This window comes from Coloeus monedula (genome assembly GCF_965178545.1).
Source record: "Coloeus monedula genome assembly, chromosome: 6".
Classification (NCBI taxonomy): domain Eukaryota; kingdom Metazoa; phylum Chordata; class Aves; order Passeriformes; family Corvidae; genus Coloeus; species Coloeus monedula.
Genome location: NC_138786.1, coordinates 19,818,385 through 19,833,567, shown reverse-complemented (window position 1 = coordinate 19,833,567; position 15,183 = coordinate 19,818,385). Strand labels below are relative to the sequence as shown.

The window sequence follows — 15,183 nt, the reverse complement described above, 5'->3', positions numbered from 1 at the left end:
ACTTTAGGAGTTTTAGTAACACACCAGTAACAGCACAACCCTTGAACTATGCAGACCAGAAGAACAGATCTGGACTGATAAATCTGAAAACACCAAGGGGATCAGAACACCATGGTCCCAGCACTTCCACTGCCACAACAAACACCTCTCTCCTGAAGCTGTAAGGTTCCTCTGATGTGCTCTCAAATAACTTGCTAAAAAGACCCAAAGCCAAGTACAATTTTAGTTCAAACAAGAAAAAAGTTTACATTGTTGCCATCAATATTAAAGCTGTTGAAGGCCCAACACATCTGTTATTGAGCAGCTGCAGAAACAGGTGCAAGTTTGCATATTCAGAACTTCCCTCAGATGTCCCAAGCAGGCCCTCACATTATCATCACCAGTGCTGAATTTATAAAGTGCCATACAATACCCAATCCTTTTTGCTACAAAGAGCAATGAATGCAAAAATTTGTCTTCTGAATTTGAAAGGGACTGATTCTAGCTCCCCCATTCCCCAAAGGTTCTTTTGGTAGGAGTTGGGAATATGAGCACTTTGCTGATCTTGATGTCCTGAGGTTACAGCAGTTTGTATGAGAGTTAATCATTTCTATATCAACATGCCTAGAAAAAAAAAGTATTTGTCTTTTCTTCCTCCTGTGTTCTTTCTTCTATCTATTTCTAAATCTGAATTATGTGGCAAATTTTTATGAGATATGACTAAACTGATTTTTGATTTGAGCTATGCAGATACCATTTTTCTACAAACACCAGTTAAAACTCAAACAACTTTCCTCATTTGAATACAAGTGACCACTTCATTCTGCTTTGGAAAATGAATATTAAAAGATGAAGCAATTCTCTGATCAAGTCAACATGGGTGAACATCTCAGAAACCAGGCACAGTGATTACAGGACTTTTGAGAAAAAGAAAACTAGCATTGGCTAGTTACAGCTTTGTCCCAGTCACCAAAGCTTCACAAGGAAGGATGAAGGAGCTTGGCTGCATCACTATTAAAATGTGGTGAGTCTGACCAAATCTGCAGTTTGTTGGGCATTTCTCTTAGCTTAAATACCACTTTAAACTTAACCCTTGCTCTCACCCACAGGTCAGTACAACTGCCTCTGCTACCATTCACCCAGTCAGGTGGGGAACTGGTTGGAACTAAACCAGGTTTTTTAGGACTGATCTTATTTAGCCTGAATCAGTTACAGAATTGGCCATGTGCAGAGTGGCACTAACATGAGGTAGGACATGATGCCTGTGGGTTTAGTTAAGCTGGAAGGCTTGGCCAAAAGAAGTGTTCTTTCAGTTCAATGCTAAGCAGATGGAGAGGAAGGTTTGAAATTCGGGTTTTGGCACTCAAGTTCTGCTGGGAAGCATTCAGCTCACTTACAAACTGGAGCATCTAAGGGTTGTGATCATGCACGTTTTCTTCCAGTGGTGGTGAAGGGATGATACTGACAATTGTATTTAAATGTGTTTTTCTTCTCTAGGAATAAGCCTGCATCTTTCTTTAGATGACTCCCCTTCCCACAAGCCACTTAGTTTTCTTGTCTCACATTAATAAAAAGAACTTCACTTCTTGCATGTAAAAAGGTGACTTAAAAATGCAGAAAATTTCAACATTCCCTCTCCAAATCCTTTGGAGACTGAGTCAGTTACATGACTTCAAAAAGGCAAATATGGCACAAAAGAATGGAAATTAAGTTAAAAAAATCAATTTTATAAATATTCTTCCTCTGTACAATTTTTCACAGCCCCACCCCTCCCACCCATTTTTATTCACATTTAGTTTTGTTTAATTCCCACCCAGATTTATTTTTAAATCATAAAATATATATTTTAAATCTGTTCATATTTTAAAATATTTACAGGAAAAGTTCCTTCTGTTGAGGTCATGAAGAGTCTGTACAAGGAGAGGGTGGAGGGGGGTAGAGGTGAAAATAGCTTCGTTCAGTGGCAGGAGACGGAGGGCAACTTTCTTCTGCCGACATGTACTGACTGCGAGGTGTGGGTGGAGGGGGATAAGGGTCTGAGTCTGAATTTAAATCTATATAGTATTTGTTGGCCTTCCATCGACTCGTGGTATAGTCACTGTCACAGACATCTGTGCTGCATGGGGTTGTGGGTGGAGCTATCCCTCGTATAAGGTATGGCCTGCACAAAAACAATAAAAAAGAAAAAGCACATGCATTAGTTGCAATCTGGGGAAAAAGAAAGAAAAAAGAAAGAGATTGAACAGCTCTGTGTGGTCAGACAAGATACCTGCTCATTAGTACTACACGAGCCTTAATGCAGGCTCTCAGAGAAATCCAACAAGAAGTACCTGAACTGTGATACATTTGAATGGCACAACTATCCTTAGCCAGCAGCACACTCTTCCAGCCCCTAACCTACCAGAGGAGACCACTATGACCATTTAGCCCAGTCACTAACAAATAGGTTGACTCCTTTAAGATAAGCTTAAGGAAATAACAGAAAACACCAACCTCCTCTACACAGGATGCTCAGGGACTGTTACATAGAAATACAATGTACATAATTGGAACAGTCATTTATTAAGAGAGCAAAACATTTTTTAAATGAAGTCTGTACAAGATCCAAAACTAAAGGCAGATTAATAGAAGACTTGGCAAGCCTTTTTATCTGAACTGTACCTGTAAGATCTTGTGTTTGAAGGAATGTTTGAGGAATAAAACATCTCTGCGTTGTATAAGGAGCGATCGGTAGCTGGGGAAGGAGGTGGATTCAAAATCTAGAAACAACAGGAAAAAGAAGTGTGAAATTTTGGGTGAATTATCCAACTTTACTTAGTTTAAAAACAGTATTTATGGCTTCACCCTGTCATTCATCCTTATTCTAGTTTCCTCTCCTGGCTGCTTGGATGTGTTAATGCATTTTTAAAGATCACAGATGTTCATTACAAGACTTTACTTTGGACTTAGGTATTGTGCAGGCCTTCAAAGTTCTCAGTACAGGGAATTTTCTTCCTTGCCACACCTGTTATTATGCTGGAAGGCTGGAATAAAGCTGGAAATGAGACCCAGTTTGGCTGAATCTGAGTGCACTTCCTTGGACATAAGGTCTGATAGCATCCTCAGCAGATGCTAATGGGAAATAAAGTATGTTCCACTCCCAGACCCTAAACACGTCCCCAGTCATTAGTAGGGTCAGGAAGCCAGGTTCTTTACTAATACAACCCCATCCTTCCCTGAATGCTTCATTTCACTCTTGTTCTATAAACATATCATTTTGGCACAGTTCACAATGCAAAAAGCCTATGAGCTAAAAAATATTTATAGCCTGCCTATGTGTGCATATAGACAGCATACACACATATGTCTCAGCTGTAAGTGCTTATACACAGTTGCTGGTAGCCTTCACACAAGGAAAAAAGCTTAGCATGTTTCAAAATTATTCAGGATTCTTCCCCTAGCAGGAAGCTGAACCTCTGACACAGCCAGCAGGACATTGGCCTGAACCCAAGAAGAGCATTTAATCTCTTCCAGTGTGGAAAATTACACCATTGCTGTTGATTGAGCCTTGCTACTGATGTGAGCATCTTGTACACTGCCTGCCCTGGGCATTCAGCCAGTTCATGGTCTGCCCCATTGACCATCCTTCCTCTGTCTCTGCTCTTCTCCCACAAAAACACTCTAAGATCAGTGGAGTGGAGATCATTGTTTGGCTCTTCACTGTGCAGCATCCAGCAAAGCGATTCCTGGCCACTGAGTTGAGCTTACTGTTACTAATGCTGACAAGCCCTGCACCCAAAATCGTGTGAAGGGAGACATGCTTGAATACCCCCCTTTGCCAGCTGTAGGGAATGATGAGTAACCTCCCCAAGAGGATCTCCCAGAAATCTTCTTCCTCGGGTGAGCACTGTATGCTACCTGTGGATTCACTCCTACTGATGCCCTGAGCTGCATCAATATCACTTCATGTTGAGATTAAATACAGCAAACAGTGTCAGCCAGGATGCCTCTGGCCAGCTTCTCAGGTATATAAACTGGCATAACTTCATTGACACTGATTCTTTCCCAGTCTCTATTCACTGGAGCATCTCTCAGTACCACTAAGATCTGTTACACGAACCAAAAAAGCCAAGACAACTTAGATGCTCAGATCCGTCCTTTTGATTATTAATATAAAGCTGGGTAATTAGCTACCAGGCAGAACTCACCAGAACATTGGGATTAAGCAGTAACTTTAATGTAACAAAGCCCTTGCAACAGCTTCCTTCTAAGAACCCATCATGCCTTTCATGAAGGAAATGCTGGTATCCCTGCAGGCCCTGGCTGACACAAAGTGTGGAAAAAAGAATTCCCAGCAACAGTCAGATTAACTTAGGCCAGAAGTCAAACGGAAGAGTTGATCTTTTGGCTGACATAGATCCCATAGAATCACACAGGCAGATCAGCTCTTGGGCTTCTTTTCTCTTTCAAGCTTTATTTAAGTAAGTGTTTTTTCTGTTCATCCTTTTTAGTGTGGTACTGACACATCAATCAGGTCTAGCATGAAATTGTTCAGCACACTACAGAGACACTGGTGAAGCAGGAGACAAGCTAAATTAGGAGGGCTGCTGAGTTCCACACATCTGCTTCTTGACGGCTTCACAGAGAAGGCAATGCAAGAAGTAAGTACCCAATTTTACCTTACCAAGAGATAAGCTCACAAGCCTCTCTTTTCCATTTTTGCCCTTCTGAAAGGGAGAGAAAGCACCTTTGCAACTGGCCAAAACACTATGAATCAAAATGCCCACACAGAGCATAACAGCTTACATGTAAACACAAATGCATGTATACCCACACAGCATGTGGGCTCCTGATTCAATACTGCACAAAAACCCCCTCCGCAGCTGGCAGATCAACCCTGGCAGCTTGCAGTGTGTACCTAAGGGCCAATGGATATATTGCTTAGAAGCATGATGGAAGAAAACTGTGTGGTCAGAAGCATGATGGAAAAAACCTGAATGCTCAGTCATGACAAAATATGCTGGCAAACAGGAACCTTTGTGTGTCTCTCCTGCGTATCCAGAGAGGACTCTTTCCATTCAGAATATTCATCTTGTAATTTGTGGAACTGTGACATGGGGACCAGAATTCTGTCAGTTTCAACATTTGAAAGTCAGAAATGGAGCTAAATTATAGCTGAAAAAATGCAACCAAAGTAACCTCTGCCTCACCCTGCTGTACCAGTGTTTTTCCCCCGTTAGTGCACTTGGTTTTCTGAATCAACAATCGACACTTCATCTAAACAGCAAGTCAAGCTGATTTCATACACGTTTGCATTCCAGTCCTGTTTCGTCTTGTTTGCCTAATTATTCCATGTGTGCCTGCAGCATTAGGCAGTGCAAAATGTCACCGGGCCACTGCCATCAGAGTTTACACAGAACAAAGGAGGTGGCATCTCCAAGGGAAGAAGGGAAGTAGCCAAGAACAAACCAGATGAGTACCACTCTGGTAACAAAACATTTTGGACATCATGGAGCACTGTATCATCCTGATGGACTACAACAAAGCCTCTTTGTGAAGTTCAGTGAGTGTCAAAATGGGCCTGCATATCATAAACAGTAACACCCAAGAGCTGTTAACAGTTGTTAACACCTACTTAAGTAAGCACAAAGTTTCACCCTTCTTTTCTTCAGAAGCAGGAGATACCTAACTCACTGGTGTATTTTCAAGACGTACCTGTGGGTAGAAAGTGGCTTTAGTGCTGGATGAGCTACTTGAAGATGCTCCAGTAACATGGTTTCTGTCATACAATGGGGCACCACTGCTTCCTCCCATGAGACTCATGGAGCTAATCATGGACTTTCCACAAGAGATGCCTGCATTGAAACAGAGGAAAACAAGGTTAGATAAACCACAATGTTGTCCATCAATGCCAAACAGAAACCAGATCCCTACCTTTGCAAACCCATGCAGCGATAATGGTTGTCACACTTTAGGAAGAGTGCTTTATGTAAAAACTTCAGGATTACAAGGAACAGCACTTTTTGTAATGAAAACATCTCACCCTCAGACCACCTATTGTCTCACTGCAGCACTGAACTCCTCACAACCTACTATCAACTGCTGAGAAAGGAATCTTCACAAGAGCTGACCCAAACTGTTCACCCAAATTAACTAAGAAATTTTCCAATTAAACAAACTTAGGCACTTGCAGAAAAAGCAATATACAATGCCCAAGAAAAACAAGCTAGAGGCCTCCAAAGTTTCAATTTCCATCCCAATAAATTAATTGCAAGTACATGAATAACTGCAAAACCCAATTACTTTTATTGAAAATAATCACAGCTAAAATTGAAAATCAGTGGAGACAAAAGGCAGGAAACCTGAGTTAGAGGAAAATGGAAGACATCATTCTCCAATCTGTTTTACTGCAAGATACTCTTAATCCAGACAATTCATTTTCAGCTTCTTCCTGTGACACTATTCAGTGCCAATGTAAGAGTTAAGTCTGGGAACTTCTCAGAACTTTTATTTTCAAATGCAGGAAATATTTATTACAAGCAGAGTAAGTATTTGTAATCCTCATTCATGACTATATATCCTTCTTGGAAATGCCATGGTATTAGAAACCTATGTATTTTCCTTAGATTTAACATAAATAGTAATATTTTCAGCTGTTGTATCTTGTCACAGCAATATGGATTAGAAAAAACTAACAACTATGGATGAGAATCAGAATGACAGCTTGGTTTAGCACCTACAGAAGTACAGATGAAAGCCACTGATACTTGCTTTAATTAAAAAAGCTTTAGTGTGAAGTCCAATTTAAAACACCCCTGCGAAGATTTCGCCTGCAATTATTTCATTGTCTAATTTCCTACCACAAAAACCTCTTGATAACCATAGTAATATAACTTACACAGGAATAGCTGACCATAGCCATTAAAGTGCAAGAAAAGCTAATAGATTTTACATATCTGATTCAAATGACAGATTTATTCCAAAACCACTGAGCAGATGTTCAACATCAAATTTCTGCTCTTTGAAAACTCCACATCCAGCACCCTTAATAATGTGTAAAACTCAAAATCCAGACAATGTAATGGTACTGATTAGATGCAAGGTCCTTAGCACCCTTACCAGTAAAAGTGCCATGTTGAGAACTTCCTGGAGCAATAAAATTAAGAGGGACATGAGGGGTACCACTGACATACTCATGTGGAAAAGGACTATTGGGCCCGGCATAGCGCTGACACACCACGCGCTGGCAAACAAAGTACATTCCTCCCATGACAAAAAGGGACAGTATTATCCCAATGACGGGACCGATGGCACTGCTGTGTGGCTGGGACTCATCTGAGGCTGGCTTTGATTTTTCTGGAAAGAGAGGAGAAGAAAATCAAACATGGTCATTAAACATGGAGCAGTGAATATGCTGCTGTCCTGGAGCTCATGCAGCAAATCAGTCAGCGCACAGTCATTCACACAGTGCTTTAAAAGCATCTGCATCACACTCAGGCATCTCCAACTCCAGATATTCTGATTCAATACACAAGACTTCATGCTCCCTCTTCCCCTCCATAAAGCAGTATGAGCAAAGTACTCTCCTTTTGTCTAGCAATTTATCTTGTAACGGGATTACTTATCATCTTGATAGAACAACAATCTGGAAAGTTTCCTTTTCTTCCCTGCCCTTCAAAGTCTATGGGCCAAAGATACTTATAAATATCAAGTCCTTAATCAGAAGGGATTGCTCTCTCAAAAGCCATTTGGGCTAGCAATAACACGAAAAATCAAGAAAACTTACCAGTAAGGAAGCTACCATACATACTAAGCAGTGGATGTCTTCCTAGCCAATACAGGTCTTAAAACAGAATACTTTTGCTTCCTAAAATATTACTTACTTTCAAAGAAACTCCACCTTACAAATTGGAAGGAAAACACAATCCAAAATATCTCAAATACTTTCTACTCATTGTTTTTCCCCCTTACGTAGCCAAAAGTTAAATAACGAAAAGTGCTGCAGTATTTGAGATGAGCTAAACTTCACATCTCTCCCTGATTATGCATAACACATTCAAAATTCTTGCCATATAAACCTGACACCTCTCTGTTTTTCACATATGCAATGCTCTTCATGGAAAGCAATTAATTTCCATCTGATTCACACACTTCTAATTTTATTCTTTAACATACACAAATAGATATAGTCAAAAAGTGAAAAACTCAAAATAAACTTGTCCAAATTTTACACGCTCAGTTCTAACTATACACCCCTTCCCCCTTAATGAAGTTGCAAGAAGTAAAAGGGTTCATATAAGATTCAGGCCTTCACTTCATAAAATGTTTCTCCAGTGATTCTGGTTTCCACTTCAGTGGAAGGGAATGAAAAACAACTGAAATTTGAGAAGGAACATAAAGGAAATACAAAGATCTAGCAACAAACTCTTAACAGCTCAGCATCAAGAACTCATTTCTGTCTTAAAGTCTTTATGTTTTTCTCATACTTATTAGTGCATGACAACTTTTATGTCAGCTAAGATCTTAACTTTCAAATAGATTAATTCAGCTATGGTACCAGAAAAAAAGCAAAGCCAAAATTAAAACATGTTCCCAAATCAGCTATTTTAAAACACACAATTCTCATTTTGGTTAAACCTAGCTTCTTTTAAATGCAAGATCCTTATCTAGAAGGTAGCAATCATTTTTATTCCCTACTTGAGTTCTTTCCCTCAGTCAAGTGGGAAACCACAGAATGCTCTGTTCCACAAAGATGTCCAAAGGAGACAATCCTATGTCTACATAAAGACACATTTAAATCAGTTAGGACCTAATTGCAGGACTGGACCCAAAGTGCAAACAGGAAACAGCTGCATTAACTTGGCAGCATGAAAGCTCGCCAAGTGCACAAAGAAACTGGAGAAAAAAAAAAAAAAGAAAAAAAAAAAAAAAGAGAGGAAGAAGTGGCCTTATATTATCCAGGGAATTGAGGGAACTGGATGAAAGCTAAAGGGATAAACAGATGATGTGGGAGAAGCATGTTCAGCCTGAAATTTCCAAGAGTTTCTGTCTCCATTCTTTTAGCCTTTTTTTCTATTCACAGCTAGGGCTCCTTTCACCATTCTTACTCATGAATATACTTTTCCTTGCAGTATCCACCATGAAGATGGAAGGAAGAAACAAGGTTACCTTGGACCAAATCTGCTGAACCCTCCTCTCATCCCAGCAGTGGCACAGCTTCTGACAACTGGTGCTTCAAAAAATGACAAGATCTAAGATATTAAAAACTTCACAATCTGCTAAGGTTGGTCCTGTAGGCAAAGTAAGTGCCGCATTTCTCTACACAAACACAGTGCAAGGTATTTGTTCAGAATGAACTCAGACCAGCACATCTATTTGCTTTTATTCTAAAATGCTATTTTTCAGCTATTTTGTTAAACCGCTTGTGTGATTCTAAATGCTCCCTCTATCTACCCCATTGCCTGAATACTCCATGCTCTAGTCATCCCAACAGTGCAATACAGCAGAAATTGCAAGAAGAGCAAAAGTAAGTGGATTTTTACTGTCCACTTTGGACTGCAAAGTAACAGACTCTCTAAGGACAAACACAACAGCTGCCATCAGCATGTCTGTAACTTGCATATACCTACTGCCATGGGAATTCAAAGTTGCATTTTTCCCAGAAAAATCAACGTGTCTCCATATATTCTTTTCGCACCTGCACTTCAAGAGACCGGTCTGTGGTCTCTTGTGGACACTTGCTCATTGCATGTTAGTTCCTCCACATAATTAGCCTCCAGTTTGGCCCTGTTATTGCAGTGGATAGGGCTGTGCATTTTTAAAAGCCACTCCAGGCTTAGCAGCAGATCTGCAAGTTCCAAGGTACTGAGCATAGTAAAATCAGGTTTCCCTAGGGATAGTTCTGAAGGCCCTTCTGAAGTATTCTTCCCTGAAAGAATATTGCTCTGCAAAGACCAGGGCTCTGCACAGGGCTGTAGAACATGCCTGAACACAGCACCTGAATCTCAAGAAAAGACATCTCACCACACATAAGCTCATCAGAACCGTCAATGCAATCCGGAAAGGAGTCACACTGCTGCTTCAGGGGGATGCACTGGCCACTCGCACATCGGAACTGGTTGGGCAGACAAATTGCTGCAGAGAAAGAAAGGAAAGATCAAATACTGACAGCACGGGAGCATTTGAGCCTCTTAAGAAAACTGAAAGAAGTGGGTTTCATATTATGATCAGGTAGGCACCAGAACACCTGCTTGCTGCTGTGGGTAAATTGCAAGCCTGCTTATCTCTGGTTCTTCCTGCTTGTTGTTATACACCCTACTCAGTGGAGCTAAAATAAAATTCTGGTCCAAGTAACTCCCAATCCTTTCTCAAATCAGTCCTGCTGAGGCAAAACTGCGATCAGATCAGCAAGAATCTCTTACAATAACTAACAAAGCGTAGCTGATCATCTGACCTGTTAACAAAATGTAGTAACGTGACATATTATAAAACCTTATGTACTCCATACCTATATTATGTATACATAATAGATATATTATGTATAATATATCCTTGCTAAGTAACTGCTAAATTTCTTATCTATATTCAGGAACTTTTGTCTCAACAAAAAGGACTTGTATCTATACATTCCAAGAACAGTTAGAATCCCAAAATGGATGCTTGTGTTAGAGCCCTGAGTTCAGGAAAACTGATCTTACTATCACAATCTGCTTCATCAGATTTATCTTGACAGTCGATTTCTCCATTACACCGCAAGTGTGCATCAATGCACTGTCCCTTCTCACACTGGAACTGGGATGCAGAGCATATGGGGCAACTATCTTCATCACTCTGGTCATCACACTCAGGAAACCCATCACACCGCCATGCCATTGGGATACAGTCAATCTCGCCAGTTGCACAGGTAAACTGGTCTGGGGAACAAGTTGGAGGTTCTGGAGAAAGAGAAAACAGACCAGAGTTGTATACTCAATTTTATCCCTTTCAACAGAGTAGAAGTATGAGAGCATTGTTCAAGAAAAGCACACTTACTCCTTCCTGGAGCTCTTCCATGACTACACTACGATTCCAGCAACAAGGAAAACATGATTTTGCATAGGGAATGAAATTTTACCAACTTCGTAACAAAAATTGGATGCATGCTGATTAAAGAAGTTTGCTTTAGCAGTCAAGCACTGAACTAAGGAAAGGAGCTGCAAATATTTACTCTACAAATACTTGCTTTGTCTCTAACAGCCACCTTTTGGAAGACACTGTCATATATATAAATTCAAAAGAATACATAATTTCTGATTGCAAACCACATTTCAAACAATTCTAAACCCTGTAGTTATATTAGCCTGGACCAATTCTTCATTAAAAACCTGACACATCGGGTTAACTGGCAATGAATACATCTGAAACATATAGCATAACTTCTACAGTATCTGTTTCATTATTTTTCCAGTGTTTTTTCCACAAACAAATTTCTGAGTCAGATATGAATTGAAAAATAGGAATAGAGAAAAAAATATCTGTATAGGACTGGTAAACATTAAGCTAAGTCCTCTTGCTGGAAAGTCTCTGGGCTTCAGGTCAGTGAAGGTTCAGAGAGCAGTCTAAGGAGCACTGCAGACCTGCCCTAATCTTATATTCTCTCACTACAGAGACTTAAAGTTAAGAATACTTTAACTTGTGCACAGCCATTTTTATGTTTGTTGGACCTCAAAAAGCTGGGACTTCCTTCAAGTTTGACTTTTCATGGATGTCAAGATTCTGGCATCACTCCTTTTCATATCCATACTGTTGTTCAAATTGCAGTGACACACTGATAGCATTAGGCAGCAGCTACAACCCCACATAGAGATGCAACAATTATGCTGTTATAAGGCATCCATAGTTGCTTTCTTCAGAATGTCAGAATACAAACACAATCCAGATCAAGAATATGTTGCAAAAAATGCTCCAAATTCTTACATACAACAAGTTAGCACACAATTTTCCACCATTGTTGTCAATGTCAGAAACAGACAATGTGCAAGTCCATTCAGCTGCTATCAGTAGCAGTTAGTTAGGGTCAAAATGAGGGGGCCATCTCAAAACACCCCTGCAGCAATCACATACATGATTTGAAAAGCTGCTGGGTCAAAACCCTGTGACATAGTTAAGTCATTTAGCAGAGGCAGTCACTCATCCCCACAGCTGCTGTTGCCCAGTAAGTGCTCTGAGTAGACACTTTACCACCTGGATTAACAGAGTACCACATCACACCTGGCCTACAACAACGCTATGATCAGGCTACAGGTGTGCTCTGGCACCGGATGGTAACACTCCTCTGGAAACCCAGTGAGCTTTTGTTAAGATTCAGGCTCAGGAATGGACTTCATGAAGAACCCAGCATAAGGAAAGTTTCTTAGCTGTAACCAATGGCAAGATGTTTGAATGAGCATTTTTTCTCCTGAGGGTGGTGTTAAAAATTCTAGAATTATGCAATTGCATGCAAACAGTTTTCAAAGTGCTGTGGTCCTTTCTTCATTAGGGAGAAAAGTTCAAGAACGAGACAAAACTATAATCAAGAGCTTGAAAAACAAAATGCGAATAAATATCAAAACATGTTTGTGTTTTGTAAAAATTATGATTTTAAGCTCCTCATTTATGATTATTTGGAGGAGCAATATGAGAATTACAAATGTAGCCAGTGACCTGACAGCTGTAGGTAAGATAAAGATGCCAGATGCATGCATTAAGATAATTCTTGAATTAGATTTTGATACACGTGTGCTGTTTGGATAATTCAACAGACAGATCACTACTTCTGCATTTAAAGGCACATTCAATGTTGCACTATGGTTGCACTTGGCAAGCACAAGCTTGCATTAAAAAACTTGACAAAAGCATTTGTAAAGATGTCCAGAACATGGACAAATGTTCTCCAGCCAGCTAAGCTATTTTGTAACACTGGGTAGTGGCTGTTATTAGGGCAGACAAGATAGGTTAAAGTTGGTGCAGGCTTAGTGAAAGATTAGAATTTAAAAAAATAAGACAGAAACGGAGGCCCCTGAATTTTTAGATTTATAGCTGCAGATCCAAAGGAGTGGAATGTGAACCTCTCTCACTGTCCACGTTGTGCAACAACACTACAGCAAGAAGTATAATTAGATTGATCCACCCTGCCCTCCCCATGTAACCACCACTACTCTAAAGCCACATAACGTGTTGTGGTCATGGGAAAGAAAACAGTTTATCATGGAAATGACTGTCCCATGGGAGTTCAGAGTTCAGCCAGAAAGTGAAATCCACAGCAAAATAAATACATGAAAAAAAGTCAAAGAGGACCAACAGAGCCAAACGACGAAAGATATAATGCGTCCCAAAAAGAAACAATGTTTTGTTTTGTTTTGAATTCCCTCTGCAAGAGTAATGTTAACAGTTTTTAAATATCCTAGAATGGTAAAAGGGAAGGCTAAAGGAAAAGTCTACCATACGGAAAGAGGAGAGATACCTTAATTAAAAGAATTGCAATGGAGGCTACATTTGATAAGTAGCCAGTATAGTGTTTCACATAATGAGGCCAAATTAATTTCAAAGACTGGAGTCTCATACTGTGGGAATCCTATGCACAATTTCTGCTGCTAGGTCATCACAGGTTGATGCAACATCATCTTATAAACACTTTAAACACTGTTTAAAGCACAAACCTGTCACATCATACAATTATAAAAATCTCAGTAGAAGATTCAAGAATTTTAAGGTCAAAGAAGAATATTCTGCTCAGAATGAGAAGTCACATGTGCCCAAAACCTCAAGCAGAAAACAGGTGGTAGAACTACCAAAGACTAATTTAACACATGATGCAGCACATCATGCACAGAAAAATTGGACTGGAATGCGAACATTTTGGACTGGAATGCAACCTCAGTCACGTTTCGTTACAAATTGATTAGCAGTAGTGTGAAACATAACTCACCTCCACATGTTAAGAGATTCTGTAGAAGCACAAGGTGCTCGGGGCATGAACATCTTGGAGTTCCATCCCCTTTGGCAATGCAGATGTGTGAACACCCACCATTGTCACGGGAGCATGGATGCACAGCTGGTGAAACACAGAGAAAAGAGTATTACATAGCATAAAAGAAATGATAACTATTCCTCACTAGGACAAAATCAAAAACTACTCACAAAACACTTCTGTCTGAGTAACCAAGAATTTGCTACAAATTATTAGGAAGATAAATGCAGGATTTTTCAGTTCAATGCTTGAAAGCTGATTTATTACTTCATAAGGATTAAATTTCTCCCAGTCACAGTAACAGTGCAACCTGATTGAACTGAAGATGTCCCTGCCCATTGCAGGGGGTTGGAACTGGATGACCTTTAAAAGGTTTCTTCCAACCCAAACCATTCTATGATTCTATCATATGGACACCTTTCAAGGATTTCTAAAAAGAATTTGGGAGCTGAGGTGAAGGGAAATGAAAAGGCAGATTTAAGAAGGCTATATTTACATCATACCTAGACATCCCACCTGCATTTCTAGAGTAGGTATCAGGAAATGATATATGTCACTGCAGAATGCCAACCTGCAAAACCCTCAGGATTTCTCCCTTAAAGAGCTCTTAATATCTAGTGCCTCAACTTCTATGTTCCTCACAAAACTGCAATAGAGGCATGTATATTTTTGGGTTTTTTTCTAAAGGTAGGAAGCTACATGTTTGGGATCCCAATCAGTTACCCAGAAGCACTGAGAGGTCCTAATAGAATGATTTTTATCGAACATTAGGTGGATAAGAAATAGGCAGAGAGAAGGGAGGTCACTGTCTGATGACCCCAGCCCAACAGAGTCAGAAGAGACCCAGTCTCTTGTGTCATACATGAAATCCCTATTTGTGCTTGGTCTTTGCATATTAAGTGCTTTAAATAATTAATTTTGAGTTAATTATTTTTAAATTGAATGTTACAATTAACCCATCAGCCCAGGTACAAAAATCCAGTTCCATTATCAGTGTTTCTATTTGTTTAAAGTTTATTAATAGAGTTGCACCCTTCCCAGTTAAAATTTTCCCAGTTAAAAATCACAAACTTGCCCCTTTTCAAGCTACAAACCACTGGTACACCATAAGAGTTACCTTTCCTGTGTTTACTGTATACTTATACAAGTGTTTTGAGGTGTGTTGGATGTATTTTAATACTTTTTGTAGGTGTTTCACTTGCATTTTGATTCCAAGGCCAAAACCCCCCCACCCAGTC

At 39.8% G+C, this 15,183-nt stretch overlaps 1 protein-coding gene across 2 annotated transcripts in view; it reads right to left on the bottom strand.

Annotated features, from left to right (window-relative positions):
* Positions 1 to 1,725: 1,725 nt before the first annotated feature.
* LRP5 (LDL receptor related protein 5) overlaps positions 1,726 to 15,183 on the bottom strand; it is a 136,409-nt gene continuing 122,951 nt past the window's right edge. For both annotated transcript variants that reach the window (XM_082283112.1, XM_082283111.1), the window contains exons 17-23: positions 13,904 to 14,029; positions 10,656 to 10,892; positions 9,982 to 10,092; positions 7,078 to 7,314; positions 5,674 to 5,813; positions 2,641 to 2,738; positions 1,726 to 2,140 (exon numbers count right to left, since the gene is read on the bottom strand). In XM_082283112.1, the coding sequence (XP_082139238.1) occupies positions 1,879 to 2,140; positions 2,641 to 2,738; positions 5,674 to 5,813; positions 7,078 to 7,314; positions 9,982 to 10,092; positions 10,656 to 10,892; positions 13,904 to 14,029 (1,211 nt within the window). In that variant the 3' untranslated portion in view covers positions 1,726 to 1,878. The remainder of the gene's footprint in view (positions 2,141 to 2,640; positions 2,739 to 5,673; positions 5,814 to 7,077; positions 7,315 to 9,981; positions 10,093 to 10,655; positions 10,893 to 13,903; positions 14,030 to 15,183) is intronic.